The 22085-nt window shown below is 32.0% G+C and overlaps 1 protein-coding gene across 1 annotated transcript in view; it reads left to right on the top strand.

Annotated features, from left to right (window-relative positions):
• The window catches only part of LOC113522697 (LIM/homeobox protein Lhx1), a 91726-nt gene that overhangs the window by 19792 nt on the left and 49849 nt on the right, over positions 1-22085 (top strand). The window contains exon 3 of the mRNA XM_052896076.1: positions 5477-5691. Coding sequence (XP_052752036.1) covers positions 5477-5691 — 215 coding nt within the window. The remainder of the gene's footprint in view (positions 1-5476; positions 5692-22085) is intronic.

The following is a 22085-nucleotide window of genomic DNA, read 5'->3' as shown; positions in this document are numbered from 1 at the left end:
TTTTGATGTAATATAATTTAGAGAAAAGAACCCGAAATTCCACATTTTTCACGTATTTATATATCTAACATTTATTTGTTTACATGTAATATTGTAGAACTATCAGAATTATTTTGTACAAGAGAAATTTGGTAGAAAAATATATCTAATTAAATCTCACTTCATTTTCATTTTTTTCATATAAAAATTTTCATAGTTATAAACCGATTTGAAAATTTATTTTATTTGTCTCGTTTTTATGATTGCATTGCCAGTCTTTCAGTATGTCAGTACGTTGTACTACATCTATTGTATTTCTTCATCCCAAACACTACGTATTCATACTTAATGTGGTCGACTTATCAAATATGATAACTGGTTGAGTAATTAAAGCTCTAAGATGTAAAAAGTATACAGACAAACAAAGTTATTTTTACCATTTTAAAATAAGTTTCCATTGTGTGTTGCACACACACAGAAAATATGTTCTAAAATTTGGCCGTAATACACAATGTAAGTAATACATATAGATACTGTGTACATATAGTATTGTTGCTAAAAGTAATGGTTGAACAAAGAGATATACTTCTTTATATAATAACAAATATTCATTTATTTGCATGACCTGTTGATTTGATATCATATTTTATTGAGGTCGATTATTACTCATCTGTTTCTATAAATACTATTATCTATAATTGATAGTAAGCATTTTATGTGACGAACCATTCTTTTTAGACAAGTGAGACTTGAATCTATTGATAGAATAATATCTACACCCACCTTATGGGGTCTTTTTTTAATTTTTTTTTCTCTTACCAGAGAGAGACTGTGTACAAAAGTCGATTGCTTCTGTACCTCTGTCCCATTCGTGTTTAAACCGTGAAGCAGTTGTGTTTGCATGGCTGTGTTTGGTTTGAAGGGTGGGATATGGCATGAATTTACTGGGTACAGAGGAATAACACCTGAATCCTAAGGAATGGCAACGCATGGGGGTATCATGGGCGAAACAGTATACTCTGTTATGTCTATGGTACTGCTCATGTCTATAGGCGACGATTACCACTTTCCATCAGGTGGGCCGTCAGCTTGTTTACCATTCTAAGTTGTATAAAAAAAAAACACGAGTAGTTTGCGCTATCTGTAACGTTGGCGGGACACCAGCGAGAAATGATAGGTGAGCATATAAGCAGGTCTATTGGCACATCATGACTATGGTTTCTAGAGGAAATTGTATGGAGGTTCATCAAATAATGTATATTCCTAGCATTGGGGATATTAGATCTTGTCTAGAGAGAACTGTGTAGTTATAGTTTTATGTTTCTACCTAAATACGAGTTAGATGCCATGCAATGCATAGGATATGTGGTATTAGTTTTTTGTGTTTATAAATTTAGATTTAATTTCCAATCAGCTTTCTTATTTGATTAGTATTTATTATAACAATGGCAACTAATTAACAACACCAGAATTGTTGTTTGTGCGTCGTCCACATTTTGAGATGTTTTGAAAATTCTAACTAAAATGTAACGTTTCAGTACAAGTATAATACATATATATCTACAAAGTTGAAACCTATTTCAAATACTTGCAATACAGGATGATATTCCTATTTGGGAGAAGTTATGTATATGTTTTTTTCAATATATTAATTTTAAATAAATAACTGCTGGTACAAATATTTTTTTGTACATCGAACACTTGTCAATGTAATGTAAATTTTTTTTTTTTTAATATTATGTACAATAAATAATTTTAAATAAACGAAAACTGGTACAAGTAATTTTTTTATAAACAGAACAGCCAGAGACGGTAGTCAATCTAGTTCATTTAATTAAATGCAAAATATATCGATAAAGACTAATTAATGATATGGACAATCCATACTATGTTTATGATATTAGGATCACCTACATTTATTAAGTGGATTATAATCCTGATAAACACCAGTTACACTGATTATTCCATTAGTATAAAATTATAATGTGTCATTTGTAAACACCAATGGAGTCAACAGTAGCGAATTTATCATGTGAATGAACCTCATAATATGAATAAATTAAGATATGAAAAATTAGGTTAATGCATTGAGATATATGTAATTTATGATAACACATGTTTAATTTACATATGAACAGCAAATATGCCGTTTAAATCGACAGATTATTTCACTTATAGATTAAATACGTTATACTAAATCTAGTGATACTATTCCAGAAAAGGATTTATTTATCCAAAAAAAAAAAAACAAAATTTATCTAATAATATCAATATTAGAGTACAAATTACAATGGATAAACTAAACTACAATTGAGTATTTAAGAGCAAGAATAAATTACATAATTTAAAAATCAAAATTGCTAAGTAGCTATAAGTATAAAAATTATTTTTACACAAGTTTATAGGTTTAAAGTCTACTTCGACGAAGTCATTGTATTTAACAAAATTATTTTAGATTTGATAATAACAATATATGTATTATGAACTTTGTCATAAAGCACATATACTTAAACAGTTTTAAACTTCTTTTGAAACTATTATTCGGATGAAGTATACGAGTACACACTTTGATCTTTACGTTATGTTATAATTATATTATATATTTATAAAAAAAGATTAAATAAATTTAATTTAAATGATATATTAGTTATTACAATCACATATATTTAGGTATAATTAATGTCAAGTTAACTTTAGAATTAGCTTTCTTTGGATTCACAGCTGTGAAATGAGATCTTCAATTCGCAATACCTACAATATTACTTATGTGAAGAAAAAAAATGTTCTAATCAATCAATAAAACTAAATCAAAAAACCTACTTGCTGTGCCCAACAGGGTCCATAATTGAAATATTATGTACTAATTATATTATGGAATGCAATAAGAAATAAATAAATAAATAAATCATATCATTAACAGAGACCACCGAATTAGCTGTCAATATTTCCTACATATAACTCGGTGATAGATTCTTATATTATTATTAGCTAAAGTGATCGTTGTGATTTTCTAGTAGCTTGCCGACTGATTGCTTGACTATCTGACCCACTGAACAGCCGGTAATTAAAATAAAAAAAAAAAAAATATCTAAAACATCGCAAAGATCACAGCAATCTCAGAACAATATCGGGTGATTAACATCATTAACTACTATTCGATCGGTTTTTCAACATGTGTACAATCGACCTTTCGTTGTATTTATATTTATATGTGTAATTTGCATAACATTCCCATATCGATTCGTTGGGCCTAATGTGTGGTCAATATTGAACCTGTATGGTCGATATCATGAGCTTTCGTAACTTACAACTCGATTTTTAGGGATCTCAATAATATTTTCGATTTTTTGTAGAACGAAAGCGAATGGGATTTTACGAAGTATTTTTTGTTATCTGCTATATTTAAATACATGTGGATAAACTTATTCTTATTAATATTGTAAATGTGAAAGTCAGTTTATTTGTTTAGTACTTTTTGACCGCTCAATCAGTTTTTATGAAATGTTGCAATCACGTAGTATTTGGGATGAAGAAGAACATAGACTCCAGGCTACATTTTATTCTGGTCAATGAATGTGTCCAGTAATTTTAAAATTTAGCAGTGTATATCTGATTTTAGATGTACAGTGGACGATGTCGACAACATTTTATAGTTTATGTCAACAATAAAATAACTTCAAGTTTATCTGTTTCCACAATGCATGGAAATTATGTAAAACCCTCCTAGGTGAATGATCAATTAATGTATTTTGTAAATAGAATGAGACAGAAATATTCAGCGTCTAATTTTTTCGCATTCGTTAGCTAACGAAAGCATGTATATTGATAGATAAATATCGATTTGACCACTTTTGAATATAAGAAACAATTTAGGAGATAAATTCAGAATATTTAGTTTTTATTCCTTTAACTAAATCAATGAGTTTGATGACCTATACACAACTAATGTTGTGAGCATAGTCTTATTTAAAAAATAGATATATACGGAACCTACGCATCGTAAATTAGTTTCGTACTTACATATTAATCATAAATTTTAATTCCGTCGAAAGCGTAAGGTAAAGTAAATTACTATTCCATATTATTATGGAACGATGAACTGCGGAATTGATTATACTGCATACCAGAATCCGTTGTTAGCAATAAGAAAAATAAATTGTAATTAATTAATAAGTTACATGCATAAACTAAAACGTATAGTTAGCTCATAGTATTGTTTGCGATTAAAAATACTTGTTATGATATATTAATATTCATGATATTATTTTAAATCTCAGTTTATTTTATGTTATGTTCTCATGCAATATACTAATAAATATGACACTAGGATATAATTAAAGAAAAAAATTGCTACTTCAATCGTAACAAAATTAATATAGGACTAATATAGGAGTGAAATCTATTTATTGTAAAAAACATTATAAAAATCCGTTAAGAATTGTTGAAGAATCACTTAATATATATATATATATATATATATATATATATATATATATATATATATATATATATATACAGGTGACTTGAGAAAGTCCACTTTTTGAAACAGTATGTAACCCACAGTGCAATTGTACCGTCAACAAACATTCACTATTAATATTACTTGGTTACAGTATTTGTATGGTAAATAATACAATAAAATTAAATGAATAATGTTAAAGATTTCGATGTATAAAAATAATAGAAAGATTGTTACGTAATAACCTTCCAATACCCTACATTGAGACATCACGAGTAATGAAGCCAATTCCTCTGACTTATTTTCCTTGTTATACTTAGTTACAGATAACAACATTCCGAATCGAGCGATACAATCTAAGGTGACAGTTTAAACACACTGGTGATTAAGTTTATATTTCTATTGGTTTTTGCTCGACACTTTGTACTTGTGTATTTCAGAAGTAGAAAAACTAATGAAATATAACACTTTTAGATGACGTATCAAAATAAAACATATACCAGATTTTAAATGAAACTTTCAGAAAGACAACTATGTGAAACAGTATCCAATTCAGTTTAGTAGTTTTTGCATGACGCTGAAACCAACATATAGACAGACACACAAAATTTCTAAAATTAATTACTTTGGCTTCTATTGGTATTAAGAGCCTTCATATATTTTTTATTTCATAGGAGATTCATGTACAGACATCGTCTTATTACCTTTTTATTAAATCAGTAATCTCAATGAAGCGCAAAATAATACGAATTGAAATAATGATATTATATTAAAATTAAAAACCAATACCAGTGCACCGAAATGAAATTTGGGTACGATGCTAGTTAGCACCACTATATCATTTGCATATATTTCGCAAATGACGGACTTTAACGTCCGTCAACATAAGTTTCCAATTATTGGGTAATGCGGTAATATCGGTCTATGTATGTACGGTATGTTTATGTGTGTTGTTGCTGTGTTTGGAACTTTTTTTGTTGTTCTCTAAACTTATTACGTACCATGGTTAAAAATGGTTAAATAGATTTTTTTTTACAGGCGATATGGAACGAAATGCAGTGGTTGCGGTCACGGGATCTCACCATCTGACCTCGTGCGGAAAGCGCGGGAGAAGGTCTTCCACCTCAACTGCTTCACCTGCCTGGTCTGCAGGAAGCAGCTCTCCACTGGCGAAGAGTTATATGTGTTGGATGATAACAAATTTATATGTAAGGAGGATTACCTCGCGGGGAAGGCACCGACGACGCAGCATTGTAAGTGTTATGCCATATTTTGTTTCATCTTTAAATATTTATTTAGATAAATATTAGGTGAAATACTAACTGGTTACATAGATTTCTTAAAAAAACTTTTTTTTGTTAGAAATCTATGCAACCACACCTGATTTAAGGTTATATTATATCGCATCAAAAACATAAAAGTAAAAAAGGGAGCCAATTCAATATTAAGAATGTGCGTGGTGTTAATATCGTACTATCTTAATTAACATAAATTTGCAATTAGAAGAAATATATACATGGGAGATATTTAAAACAAAATGTTCATATATATCTGAGGATTTGTTAAGAATGATAGAAAACAAAATAATAATCTTTAGAGATTTTATCTGTTTGTATGTTTGCTCCGGCATTACGTAAAAACTACCGTAATTTTTTTTTACGGGCTAACGGGATACGCTGACGGGGCACCAGTAAAGGGTGATAAGTGAGAATGAAAACAGGCCAGTTAGCCCATCATGATGATTTCATCAAGAATTAATCATGATAGTTTCCAGGGGGAACCGCGAGGAGGTCTACCTGGTTGGGTATATTGCTAGCAATGGGATTCTCAGTCTCCATTACTAATAATCCCTTTCCCTCCAACTACCGTAAATTGGATGCAGTTTTCATAGTTGTATTTCTGAATACCCAACTTAAAATCAGGTACAATGATTTACCTATTTCTGAAATCCACGCGTAGAAAGTAGCGAGAAATAATATAGTGGCGCATATATTGATCCGAAAGCTTTGTAAATATGATAATAAACGTTTTTTATCTGTAGTCGACGGTCACTACGGTTGGTGTAGAAATGTGATAGTGCGAGTACTACTAGTACAGTTTTTGTGACTTACTATAAAAACGTGACAATACGATAATAATCGATGTCAAACTTGTCGAACGACGCTCGAACGTGTTGATAGTTGATATAAAAATGTGTAGTCAGAAGAAAGGAAGGTTTAAAGAATCTATTTGTATATAGTAATCTAGAATACACTAAGCTTGTTGCGATAGTAAAAGATGTGAGAGTTATGTTAAAAATTTTGTTTAAATTTGACTTTCATATGGATACTTATAAGGTTTCTTTTTGTGTTTACCTGTCTATATAATGACAATAAATAGAATCATAAGAATAGAAAATAAACAGTATCGAGCTTTATTCATTAATATTAAATTCACCAGAGGGAGACTTTGTACAAAAGTCGATTGCATGGGTACCTCTGTCCCATTCGTGTTTCAACCGTGAAGCAGTTGTGTTTGCATAGCTGTGTTTCGGTTTGAAGGGTGGGATATGGCGTGAATTTACAGGGTACAGAGGAATAACATCTGAGTCCTCAGGAATGGCAACGCAGGGGGGGTATCATGAGCGAAACGGTGTGCTCTGTTATGTTTATGGTGCTGCTCATGTCTATAGGCGGCGGTTACCACTTTCCATCAGGTGGGCCGTCAGCTTGTTTGCCATTATAAGTTGTATAAAAAAAAAAAAAAATAGGGAAGTTAAAATTAGGTTAATAACTGTACTGAAGTCAGCAATTTGTATAATTAATGTCTGTCTGTCTATTGGTTAGGTCATCATGAGAAAATGACTGAATACATTTCAACTATATTTTATAATCTAGTAGTAGAAAAGTCAAAAGATGATGAACTGTTTATCAGAATCATGGGATTACAACATGACCTCTCCACTGTATGAAGTCACGAAGAACGTAGATTTCTTTTTTAACTAGACTGTCATGTTTACGGAAAAATCCCCTAGATGGTAGTAGTATCAAATAATCACATCTTTTACGAATTAAATTTTTATTATTCTCTTTTTGCATTTGTATAACTTCATATTAATTTGCGTGAAAGTGCTGTATAACAATTAGAAAGCAATATTATCAGTGTGGCGACATTGTGGGTCAATGTTGCCAAAATAAAGTCAACAAATAGATTACATTGTAATTGCAATATTCTTGTCCGCGAACCGCACTTCATTTACGTAAGTCCAATCAAATGTCGATATACGCTATCACGTACATAATCGATTGCTTTGTTGCCATATGAAAAAATAAATCAGGTCTTTTATTGTCCTCACCTCAACTCGAACCCAATCGATATAGAATAATTACTTTTCTAAAACACGACTACGTCCCCTTCAATTTCTGAACGTGACATGTGAGAATTGCATTCTGAGTTTAAAATGCGTTTTTTATTGTTTAAGAACGTATCGAGGCAACAATAAAACTCTCGGAGCACCCATTTTGAAATCGGATTTTCGATCAATACGAACCGTAACCGAATCCAAGTGAAAAAAGAAATAAAAAAGCAGGCGTCGTACAAAAAGCCAACCGCATTACACATTAGCCACGTCTCCACGCGGTAGTGCCATAGACATCTTTTTTTACATTTTTTTTACCGCTTTGTCGAAGGCAACACCTTGACGTGAGTTGTAGAAAAAACTGACGCATTGTAGTTGAGATGCGGGAATCGTGAGGAAGAGGAAATTTAAATACATAGCGATAGTACAAATATTTTGATTGGGGAGGATAGATATCAATCACGCCCTTCATTAAAAATTAGAAGAAGGTCTAAAGCTGTTTGCGTTATATTTTGACGATTAAGGCCTTATGAACAAAACCGGGTCGCAAATTTTTAGACATCGATATAGTATTGAGTTCCGGTATTTCTGGTTTTAGTAGGTTGAAATGTGTACTCAATGTTAATGTATTCGTTTGGTGCTACTGTATCATACGAATTTAAATATTATTAAAGTGATAAAGAGCTTAACAAGAGATGTAAACGTAGTATACATGTGTTTTTAATTTGTTTTTAGCATTGCACGTCAAGTTGGTACAGAGAAAGTAACGTATTTTATTTACATTTAATCAGTCTGTATCTAAATGTTTTTTTTTTTTATTATTACTTAGATGAAAAGATAAAGTTTAACAGAAACGATTTATTCAACGTAGATATTTTTATAATAATTTTTTATTAAAATTTAATGAAAACATTCAAAATGTAAATAACTGAATGTGTCACCATAAAAAAAAAATACTGTTTTTCTTTAAGGTATAAAGGTTAGTGCAAGATAAGCATTGCTAAAACTAAGACAAAGCTAACAACACCATTCCACTTATTTTTCAAACCATCAAACTGCATATGAATCATCATTTTATCGCCGAAGATCCAGACTTGGATACATAATGCTTGTTTGCTACCAAAGTACTATAAAAAAAACATAATTCTAGAAAGTTTGCCTCCTTTGTTCGGTAATGGGCACTATAACTGCTTGTGAGGATGTCTTCCTTCTGGCTCAAGAGTATTTATGTCATTTTAGTTGATAACAGCTTCTGATATGACTTGACTCTACATGTCCACTGAAGTACGAAGCAAGAGATTTTTTTTTTTTTAAATGATTCAAGCATGATTTTAAAAGATACATTTAAGGGTAGAGGATTCGATCTTGAGAACTTCAGACTGTAGGCAAACGTTCTTCAACTGGGCTATCACCTCTTTTCTAGTTGGCACTAAAAATCCAGTAAATATGGTAGATATAACTCGTACTTTGCAATGTTCTAAATTCAAAAATCCACTACTTGTTTACTATAGGGCTAGGGTACCAATGTTTGTTCCACAATAGCCGCAACATGTGCACGCCCGCGGCATCGTCTGTGTTTACGCAATGTAATTGTGTTTGAACATCATTACACTAGAATAATGCTGTTGAATAAATTGCGAACTTGCGGGCGCGATCGAGCGGCATGTATCGAGTAATTGAGTTTTAAAACGTAAACCTTTAGCAGAGTATGTTCTGTTTGGTTAAGGACTACTCTGGTCTAATTGTTGCAACTGAATTATTTTGTCAACTCATGAAAGTAAAATTCTAATTTTCTTTGGAAAGAGCATTTTTTTTATGAAGAGAGATTTTTTATTTTGTTGCACTGGCAATTATTAGTAGATAAGTTTAGTAAGTAAGTAGTTGCTTAGCGGCAGAAATAGTAACGGGCACAGTGGTACCCAAGCAGACAATTTTTGTACAGTATCTCTCTAATAGAAATAAAACCAATAAATAATTATTAGTTTAGTGATAATTAATTTATAATGAAAAATATCTTTTAAAAGTTCTTTTAAATTAAAAAAGCATCAAAAAGTTCGGTCTTGTGGATTAGACGGAATTTAGAAAGTAGAGCAACATTTATTTGTGGAGAGTGCCATAAAATATATTTACCTATTACATAAAAATGTTAAAACTTAATTTTATGTGACAGTTTATTATGTATTTAAATAAATATTTAAATTCTCACAAGTTTTATTTTGTGATATAATGAGTTAAAAATGAGGCAAGTAAATGTATTAAAATTAATATATATTTTTTTATGAAATTTAAATTTACAAACGATCTGACGGCCCACCTGATGGAAAGTGATAACCGTCGCCTATAGACATGAATAGCACCATGAACATTACGGAATACATTGGAAAACCCATGTGACTTCTCTAGCTCTGTAATTTTTTACATCTAATGTGTTATTTAATGTTATGCATTAATACTGTAAGTAAGCTGAAGTGTCAACTGTTCTAATTACATAGCTCGAAGAATCGACAACCGATGGGCAAGAAAGGTTCTTGAGTGGCTACAAACGCAGTGTAGAAGGACTCCCCATTAGATGGAGTGACGATCTCAAATGTATTGCAGAGAGTCAGTGGATGCAGATGGCTCAGGATCGTTCCTTATGGTAGTCTATGGGGGAAGCCTATGTCCAGCAGTGGACACATAATGCCTGAAATGATGATGACGATGTGTGCTTTGTAATTTCATTACCACATACAAATACATGCAAACACAGTTGCTTTATGATAGAAATATAAGTGGGACGGAGGTACCCAAATAGACGATTTTGGTGCATAACATGACCATATCAAAATCCCATAGTACCCTATTCTAAATATACAATAGTAGTTAGATATAGGTATATGTATGACGATTCCATAATATTAAGGTACTACAAGTAATACTAGAAATTCAGATTCTCTAGTTACGAGTAATTTGTAATAATTATATAATAATAATAATAAAACAGTATCATAAACTATACAAAATAAAATTTTCCTCAATTTACGAAAATATCTATTAATAAAATAATATATACACAAAGTATCTATAATGTATATTAACGTATATTTTTGTTTAAAAAAAAGCCTTCAGTCAATTCGGTTATACAAAGGGAGAAAAAGATAACATATCTATTTCATTCACCCCTAAAGCGCAGTGAGCGAAAGGATATAGATATGGCAAACAAGGAATTGTTTCCACTAGCTGAGCTAAACCCCATGCACGGGTAGATTAGACCGGGAATCGAACCCCAACATGCGGGGGTTAAGAAGCTTATGTGGTTATTGATACGGTTAATTCGAAATTGCGAAAAACTTTTATATCATCTTATTATGATTCTTTTTAAGTTTGTAAGTGTATTATTATACTATATAATATACTGTGGTAATAACTATAGTTCCGATTGTTACATACGTTTATTTTTTAACGATAAATTAAAATTAAAATCATCTATATTCAAATAGACTTGTTTACAAGCAGTTTTAAATCGTCATTTTATGAATATACTGCAAGGTTCAGAATGTTGTTATCCACAAAGAAGAACCAGCAAGAAACTAAACAGTTAATGTTTTAAATCTTGTTAACATTATGTGTATTTATTTAAATTAGGTACATGGTCATTATGAAGCCTGATCCATGCACTTTTGTTATTCAAGTAATCGTTTAGGCTTTGTTCAATGTTTTCTTTAATAATAGTTTTAAATTTATTAATATATATATATATCTGACCCCGTAAACGTTGTTTTACCATTTATTGCGAAATATAAAAATTGCAATTAAAAGGGGTTGATCGTAATACGATGAAAATTTAAAGTTGTATGTATATTTCAATGCTAAATTATAATAAAATAAAAATAAAGAAAATTGTCAAAAAAATAAAAAAATATATTTTGGGGTGGGTCACCCTTATTATTGACGGGTATGAAAAATAGATGTTGGCCGATTCTCAGACCTACCCAATATGCACACAAAATTTCATAAATATCGGTAAAGCCGTTTCGGAGGATTTTGGTAACAAACACCGTGACACGAGAATTTTATATATAAGATATATGGATATGTATAATACATTAATAAGATTTAACATGAAGTGTGCTTACCCAGAAGATACTTATATATCAACGAATTGAAATGTTTAAGAAGTAGGATTGAGTAAACAAACATGATATCTTTGTTTCTAGTAATCGAATTGTTACGAATAATGGATTAATATTATTCGTTAGGATTCGACTCGATTTTATGTCAGAGTTTTCTCCAGGGGATATGGCACAGATAACGCCTTGAAATCTATTTCGTCCTCATTCGCAGGTCTTTGCTAGCTGGAATTAGTCCCGCGCAGCTGAGGGTCGCCAACCCTCGGCGTGTGCCGCGCGATAACGCTTATCAATCAAAGACACGCGCCAAACGCAGGGTTGGTTTTGAAATGGTTTTAATTTTTTTTTAACGAAGTAAGGGCAAAGTGATAATTTTATACAGCTGAAATTATTGGCGTATCATGTTGTTCGTCTCTTTGTATGTCTTTAGGATAACATATAAACAATAACCGATTCAAAGTACAATAGATGTATTTTTTTTTATTAAACTTCGCATTGACAGATGATAAAGAGTTCACTAGATTCTATATATACTAAATTCTCACTCACCAGAGGGAGACTTTGTACAAAAGTCGTTTGCTTGGGTATCTCTGTCCCATTCGTGTTTCAACCGTAAAGCAGTTGTTTGCATGGCTGTGTTTCAGTTTGAAGGGTGGGATATGGCGTGAATTTACTGGGTACAGAAGAATAACACCTGAGTCCTCAGGAGTGGCAACGCATGGGGGGTATCATGGGCGAAACAGTATACTCTGTTATGTCCATTGTATTGCTCATGTCTATAGGCGACGGTTACCACTTTCCATCAGGTGGGCCGTCAGCTTGTTTGTTTATAAGTTGTATAAAAAAAGATTAAAAAAAATAGATAATATATCAGATTATATTGATAATTAATAAATATAATAAAAAAAATATCAATTAATATATGATATTCTTTAAAATAATTACCAAAAGCAATATAAACTAATTGTTTATGAAATTAATACATGTACCATAAGATTGGTGAATGTGGATGAAATGACAAAGGTAGATATGTTTGGATCGGAGAATTTGGTGTTCCATTGTTTCTGCTCATCCTAAAAGGAGACAGGCGTAATGTATATGTATGTATGTATGTGTATTATCGATAATTGACTAGTTCTTATAGATGATCAAATAATTGTTGACCAAAAAACAGTCTCACAAGATAGACTTTATCCAATGTCGAAACGGAAAAATAAATCGACATTAATGTTTCAATAATAACATAACTGCTTATATATTTTTTCCTATCTTTATGGGGTTGCAGCCCCATTGTACAAACAACAAGATCCACGCTCGCGGCTGTTTGACCGAATGATGGAATTAGAATAGCTATATTGTTGTTTAAAACGGGCACGCTCTACCGCCTCCCTTTGCTATGGTTAAACATTTGGATGTTTTATTTCTAAACGATTTTTAAAAATACTCTACAACGTACTCGTTATTTGATAGCTGATTTCATCATCATCATCATCATATCAGCTGTTTAACTGTCCACTGCTGAACGTAGGTATTCCTCTATTGGGGGGTTCTGCCAGTAGTTGCTACGCTTAGCAAGCGGTTTGGAAATAGCTGACTTAATAAGACTTATTGAGATTAATAGACCCATAAATGTAAAAAAAATCTGAGGACATCCTCTATAAAAGTTACATCCAAAAGTGTTTTGAATTAGAATTAAAATTAATAAGCTGTTGTCACTGAGTAGAATACGTGGAGTTCATTATTTGCCATAAATATAAAATTGCGTATCTTATAAATATGAAATCATGGTTTTATTAAAAAAAATTTGGTGTTTGGTTACAAAGATCACTCGAGGATTAGAAATTAGCGCAAACTTTAGTTGGTTTGAATGTATTCTATTTTCAGTGTCGTTTTTTATTCTCCGATTGCGCATCTTAAGTTGTTTGTATATCGACGAATAGACTAGATTTATTACAATATCTTCATTAAAGACAAACATTTTCATCTTAGAGTATGCGGAGGTAATAAATTTGAAATGCCGTTATGATTTTACAGGCAGCTATCGATATTTCTTAATGTAGTATCAAGGATTTCTTGGTATTGTAGAAGGTATTTTTAAACGATTTCCAAAAGAAGCCTAACTGAAAAAACATACCTAATCTAAGTTTATTGAATCTAATGTGTCTACGAAACATTTCAATTTGTTTTGTCAGTATTTGTTTTTATTGCCGCGTATTTTTTGTTTTTGTTTTTTTTTTATTAATATAGAATTTTATACAGTATGAATATAAAAAATATAAAACTGAGAAAGTTGCCAGTACGTCAGCAACGTTTGATATATTCGCTTTTTTGTTGAACAAAATGTAGGTAGGTACTTGTCTAAATTGTGGATTTAAAAATCAATATTTGGACGCCAATTTCTACCATTATTATTAGCAACTATTACAAACAAATTTCAATTGTTATCAAACTAACAACATTTCGAATCCGTTCACGCGGCATCGACAAAAAGAAAAACTGCGATTTCAGTAAAAGTATTCAAGAACTTCAAGCGACACGAAAGTCAACTGAGCGCCGAAAAAAGCGAACGGGAAAATTTTCAGACGTAAACAAAACTGTCGAGGGATTAGCGCGAACAATTTGGACCTTATTGGTGGGTGGTACGAGCTAAATTGTGCGCACAGGGAAAGTTGTTAGCATAGACAGTATATAGGTATGTACAATCACGTAGAGAAGCGGCGAACGGCGTGGAATGGGAGAGACGGATAGAATTCCATTTCGTTTGGTCCCCCAGCCCGCCGGTAGCCGGGGTGAGGGGCGGCCATTACTCGCGATTCTGCATCCGACGGCTCGATCGAGTTAATAAGACTGACAGGATAGGTACTCGTACTTCAAGTCGAATATTATTTTTACTATGAAAATTCTATAGATAATAAAGACGCAGAAATTAAATTACGTTTTTATTTCGATTTTAAAAATGACTGATCGAAATGTTATCTAAATTATTAGCTATACTAACATTATAAAGAAGAAAGATTTGTTTTTTTGGATGGAAAAAGTCAAAAGTACTTCAAAATTCTTACCGAGTAAATAATTTAAAAAAAAAAAACCATGTGAAGTCCAGGCGAGTCGCTAATTACCAAATAATGTATATTTATACACACATATATTTGTTTTTAGGGGGTTATCCTTACATTTATTAATGGATGAAACTCCGTCTGTACTATGTATCTGTATACGCTGGCGAGGTACCAATGAGAGATAATATAAGCGGATGAAAGTAGCTCCGACTAATTTCACAAGAATTAACCACGATGATTTCAAAGCGGATGTTGTCATAATAGGTTATACCTACTGCTAGCAATGGGGCTGTTACCCCCTACTAATAATCCTTTTCCTACCTTTTCTTCACATTAGCCCACAATATGTGATAGTCTAGTAAATACAAATAAAGTCAGTGTACACATCAAACAGCCAGTACTCAGATGAACTTCCACTAGGAGTACTACATGGAGTGACGTGACTCTCCTAGGGAGAAGAAAGAATTGTTAGTAATAGGATCTAACAGCCCCATTATGACAAACTCCACGCAGTTCTCCCTGGAAACCATGTTTATTGATTTATTGTCGAATTCATCACGATGGGCTAACTGTCCTGCTTCATAATTTATCATCTCTAACTGGAGCCCCGATAGTGCAGGCGCGTTTACTAGTCCATTATCATCTATTAAAAAAATAGGTAAAGTGACAAAGGTGGGAAGTATTAGTAATGGAAACAAGTGGGCACATTGTTGGCAATAACTATACTCTGTCAGATCGACTTTCACGCGGTCTCTCTGGAAACCATCATTATTAATTTCTTGTAAATTCACTATGATCGGCAGAATTGACCTCATCATTAGATACCTATTTATCACTCACTGGCACCATGCTGTGTGGTCCTGGTGTAGAATGGGCCATCTCTTCCTTCTCTGTAAGAGACAATAGCAGGGACGCTGCTGCCCATTCCTCGACTATTAAGTCGATGACAGCAGCGTCCCTCTTTACTAGCAAAACCCCCCAGCAGGACAGACCTATGTTCAGTTAACGTTTGTTATAGTACCATGTCACTTAGTAAAACAAAACATCTCAATGTTTATCAGTGTGTTCACACGACTGAAGTTTTTTACGAAGCAGTTTTTATATATAAATCATCTCTTACCACCTACTATTTATAATCATGTGTATCATAAAAAAATATATATTTGTTGGAATATCTATTCTAGATTTTGAATCTGCAGTCTATATTTCAAAGCGTGGTGACATTTGACAACCTATGATTAATCATTTTATGATAATTGTTTATTTAAGCTGATGATTATACCAATTATGTGGTGACGGTTTCATTTAGTGATAACTTGATTTCAGTGACAGAGGTCTTTGCCCTGTTATTTTTATACTCAATGTAACATTACTCGTATGGTTACCCATTCATTGGTAAATATCACATCTGCCAGCAATATCATAATTGTGACTAATCTAATAATATCTAAATAGTTAGTACATGTTCGTGAAGTATTAGATCTTTCTATTTAAAATTTTACGAAGGCAGCACTGCGTTAGCACTGCTATTTTATAGTCTTTGTGGTTACCTATGCGAATAAAGACTTTTGACTATGTCAAAGATTATTTTTGTACACACTTTGTTTGTTAGCTTAATAATTTTTTTTTATGCGATGAACACGGGAGTAAATCTTTAAAAAATAACCATAAAAATCAAACCAGAATTGGCGAACATAGAGCGTAGTTATTATTATACATAAAATAATATCAGTTGAATTTATATGTTTATCTCAATGCTAAAAATCATATGGCTTATATAATCATTAAATTTATTTTTTTATACGATAAAGAGCTTCGAGTAATTCTATTTTTAATTTTTTTTTATTATTGTGTGTTATAAGTCGTATTAGACATATATAGCAAATTTACCATATTTATATCATATTAATTTTGGCACGAATGCAGTCCTTTTATTTTTTGCTCAGTAATGAGTGGAAATCCAATTAGAATTCGATTTTATTTTTTAATATTGATTACAAACGCGTAAGTGCATGCATCAGTATTGTTCCGTCTTTTTTTTCGTTTCCGGTTTTTGTTCGGACTCGGATTTCGCTAGATATCGCGTCTCACCTAACCCAGCCACTGCTATGCGATTCCTGTGTCCATTAATTTTTATTTATCGTTAAAACGATCGATAGGTAGCGTGCTCGTAAAATGGCCGCAGTAAACGTTTATGTTTGAGTTTTATGATGTTTTAATGTAGCGTTTTTGAAAGCTCGCGAGTCCCGGGTTTCTATTTTATATGGACTCGTGGAATAGAATTATAGGTAGTAAAACATGTGGAGATGCGTCTTAACGGCTCGTTCTTCCAGTTTTAGCTGTTTATTAGATATTATTGAAGTTAGCGTCCCTGTGGTGTATGAAATCAAGAATGATTATTTTTATTTTTTCCATTTTTTTGCCTATAAATTTTAGATTGAAAACTATGCTATATTATTTTACTGCTAAAATTGAGGAATCATTTACGAATTAATTGTTTTAGTTATTAAATCGCTTGGCGTTGTAGACTTTTTAAAATTTGTGATTAAGAATAATTGAATCCGTCAATGAGTTTATAGATTTATTTGTAAAGAAACAAAAGAAAACGCCCGAGTTTCTTGTCCATTTTTTTGGCTCAATCTTCTTTCGAAACTAAATGATAAGGTAAAAAATTTATGTATGTAAGTGGTAACAAAGTATGAATAAATCTTTTTGGCTTTTGCCTTTTTAAAATGTAAATGCTAGTGAACAGCTGCGAACACTGACAAAACTGAACCGATCACGTACCTACAAATAAAGACAGTAAAAAAAACTAATCGGTCAACGATTTACAGCGTCAGGAGCGTACCCCGAGGGCAAATTATCGATAATCGAGCGACTAACCAAATAGCCGGTGTCGATACAAGTTATCGACAGTAATCGTTATAATCGCTAGTGCCGCGCCGATTGTTGCCGCTCGCCATTATGGGACGTGCGTGGCGTTTTCAAACATAACCACATCCACTTGAGCTCTTATCCTCGACCAATGTCCCGTCGAAATAAGCCAAGTGGCCGCTACTCACGGGTCTAACTTGACTGGCGATCTCGGCACTTTTTGTACACGCTTATTATTTAAATTATTATTTATTAACTGTAATTGTCGGTGACTTTTCGAGGGTTAAATCCGGCGTTTAGCGTAATTTGGTCGGTTTGAATTTTTCGAGGGTTTATTAGTAATTATTAGTTGTCAAACCACTGAGGTCATGTAGTGGATAATAGCGGTCGTGTTTATTATTGGTAATATTTATAACGCTAGGTTGTTTTTTATTATTCTTGTATAACGGTTTTAAATTATTAATTTTCCTCCAGGAAGGTCCTTAATTCGACTTATTTTTTTATGTACCTATATTAAATGTGACATATTTGTTCTTAATGATTCTTGTTTTATATTCAAAGGGTTAGAAAAAAATATGTTTGAATGTAATATATTATTACAAGTATTTTTATTATTAATATTAATAAAATCCAATTCGTACATCTACATACCTACTGCTTATTCGAAGAAACAATGTTCTATTTTCAAATAATTATTTTTTCTTTCACACGCGAGTATTGTGCGCAGGTAAATGGCGTGAAATTGACAGGTGGCCACTGTGGTCAGTGTTTGTAGAAGGCTTTTCTTACACGATATTATTGCATAAAGTTCAGTAACCCATTTGTAACAACCCTAAAGTTAGGGCATGATATACATTTTAAATAAGAAGCAATTATTTTCGACCTCTGTAATTTAAATTTCGAAAACAGATGACCTTCATCGATTTATTAGATATGCGTCCAAAACGAATGGCGTAACAATACTTTTATTGAAAAGCGTGCACCGTTTTGAGTGACCGCGAACCTTGGACCATAATTTTGGTATACAGTATCGACTATAAGTAGTTTACATAATTTTTGAATGATTACAGAGAATAATTTATATGTAAGTAATAAGTATGTACAAACTAATATGTCCAGATAATAGATTTGTTTGTAGCTACGCTACATTATTTAAAAATATATTTTTTTATTTATACTTTATCCTACACAAAGATTACATTGTTATAATTTATTTTGAATAAAGATGTACAAATATTATATGAATTTATGGATATTTTATATTTTTTTTCATATATTTTTAAATTAGTTAATATAATTACGACTTTGTAATATATAGAAAAATAAACATACTGTCCGGTTCGAAGGACCAATTTTTATGTAGAGCACCTGGCATGCCAGTATTATAACACATGTCTAATAAGTGTTTTAATATTTTAACTATTTCATATCTCATATTTCATATTTATAGATTGATCATTACTTTTTAAATATTATTAATTTAAATGGGCGATACATATATGGAATATGAGATACAAGAGAATAAGTAGGTATACATAAAGACATAAATAACACCAAAGTCTAATAAAAGACATCAGGCCGGAGCCAGCAGGCAAAGAAAGGAAATATTATTTCCTTATCTACCCCCACAGTCGTTCCGTCTCCCCTTCGTATACAGGGGTTGCCTCGCCAGTCTTCACGATGACAGTTTCAGAACTTACGTCTTGTTTTATTTGTAAGAAGAATTTGAATCGGCGCAATGAACTTGGCTTTATATTTCGATTCGTATTCGGTATTTTCATCAATTTAACCTCCGTGGTATAGTGGTAGGCATATTGTTTTGCGTAAATGAAGCCCTAGGTTTGAATTGCGGTCGGACCGATTTAAGAAACGTCTCGGGTCTCAGATGTTCGTTGCATGGCTCCTCATAACACAAGATATTCTTGTATGAGAACCAAGAGATTGGTGTGATTGTGTGCCTTTTATTAATATTGCAATAAAAAATAAATATTTCAACAATTAATTTTAAATAAAGTTTCAAAATTAAAATTGTGTTTTATAAAAAAAAAAACTGACCTCAATTGTTCTGATTTTGATAAAACTTCTATGGGATCGATCTGTAACTATATCCTTTTAGTTAAATAATTTTATAAATGACGGAGTTATGAGGTTTTTTCTTTTTTTTATACAACTTAGAATGGCAAACAAGCTAACGACCCACGTGATGGAAAGTGGTAACCGTCGCCTAGAGACATGAGCAGTATGGACATAACAGAGTATACTGTTTCGCCCATGATATCCCCCATGCGTTACCATTTCCGAGGACTCAGATGTTATTCCTCTGTACCCTGTAAATTCACGCCATATCCCACCCTTCAAACCGAAACAGAGCCATGCAAACACAACTGCTTCACGGTAGAAACACGAATGGGACAGAGGTAACCAAGCAATCGACTTTTTTACAATGTCTCCCTCATTAAAAAATACAACCAAATTGAGTACTTAAATCTTTTTTTAAAATCAGTTGAAAATATTAATTCTACTTGTAACAGTTTTTTGTACTACATTTTTTATTGTGTTGTAATTTTTGTATTGTAATTCTCAGTCCAAATTACTTCGTAGGTACTAAATAAAGCTCTGTAACTGTGGAATCAGCTCAAATCCATATCTTGTTATCGTTGTTGTTACTCTTATCTAATAACTTACTTGATTAATTGACATATTTACTTCGGGGGGAAAAAATAAAAAAGCACTTGATCCTTGACTGATTCTCCGGTCGAATTGTAGTCTATGGTCTGTATTGGTCACGGCGAACTCTTTCCCTACGGGGAGGCATCGTTTAATTGGACCCCCTATGACCTCAGCGTTAAAGAACCAATACAACCCTATTGATTGGACTCCCATTATTGCCATAGGTGTAATGAACGTGTATGGTTGCTATTATCTGTATTATTTTTTTACTTTTCAAATAAAATTCCACATCAAATAATATTTTGTTTTGTAGAATTCATATTTTTTTTTAAATAATAATGTATTATCACGGTCTCACTTTTATCAGCAAAAGCGAAGGAATACAGTCACTCAGCCTTTTTTGGTCTTATACTTTTTATTTTATATAAGCAACTTTTTTTTTTTAATTCAGTTACGGTGATTCTAATGACAACGGCCAATTGAATTCTGTAATAATAGATAACATAATCTAATAAGATCTACTAAAAGCATCTTTCATATTATAATTGTAATCTGCATTACTATAGCTTTTGCTCTGACATTTTGTTATCGCATATTTATTACAGGCCTAATTAATTAATAAAAGATTAACACAATACTTAATTTTCTTCTATAACAGATTCATGTTCATGAGGCCAATGACCTGATTTGTTAAAAATAGTCATAAATATTAATTTCCGCGAATATTACACCATACAAACGTGAATGACATCCGACACTCAATCCAACGCTTGTTCAGTCAAAACGATCCATTCATACACAAAACATATGCTAACAAGCCGACCGTAGAATTATTCAAGTTGACCTTAACTCTTTAATAGTCTGAATCGGGAATCGAACCCGCGACGCCTCATTTCACTTCGCTTCCTCGGTTATCTGCGGACAACGCAAAAACAACCTTAAAGTTATTGACGTTACTCTGAATTTGTTATAAACTCGGACTACAAGAACTAATTGGACTGCTTGTAATGTAAACATCTTAAGTATTGTATACAAACAATGGAAATCGAATTCAGAAACATTGAGAATAGGGTTAAAAGTGTAAATGCAAACAATGGAATGCGAAATTCTTAGTTTTATAGTCTGTAAGCGAAGTCAAGAGTGAAGCGGACTTAATTGCTGAAGAATCGATTGCTACAGGTTCTTTACGGTGGTTCTGTGTTTACACTAGTTCTGGTCAAATGACAAACACCACTGGAGCGTACATTTTACAGCATAGAAAGCGTTTCATTAAGAAATTTAAATTATTTCAAATGCAACTTTAGAATAAATCTCATTACATCGCACTACGTTATATAAGAATCGGTAATGCCATACTCATATTGACGAAACTGGAAAGCGAGTCTATGCAACCACCTACAATCAATACAATAAAATAAATGAATATTTATAATGTTACACAACTATTTATAATGTGCCTTTGCCCAAAATATTTATAGATATCATAAAGACTTTATAGTGTAAAATTTTCAAATTTAATAATAATGAACTGGTTGCATAGATTTCAGTCAATTTTTTTTTGTCCGAAGTTACGCGTGTACAATAAAGTTATATTAAAT

The sequence above is a fragment of the Galleria mellonella genome, unplaced genomic scaffold (assembly GCF_026898425.1).
Source record: "Galleria mellonella isolate WM207_F2 unplaced genomic scaffold, CSIRO_AGI_GalMel_v1 utg312, whole genome shotgun sequence".
Taxonomy (NCBI): domain Eukaryota; kingdom Metazoa; phylum Arthropoda; class Insecta; order Lepidoptera; family Pyralidae; genus Galleria; species Galleria mellonella.
Note: the sequence above shows the minus strand (reverse complement) of the source record. Positions and strands in the feature narration are given on the sequence as shown.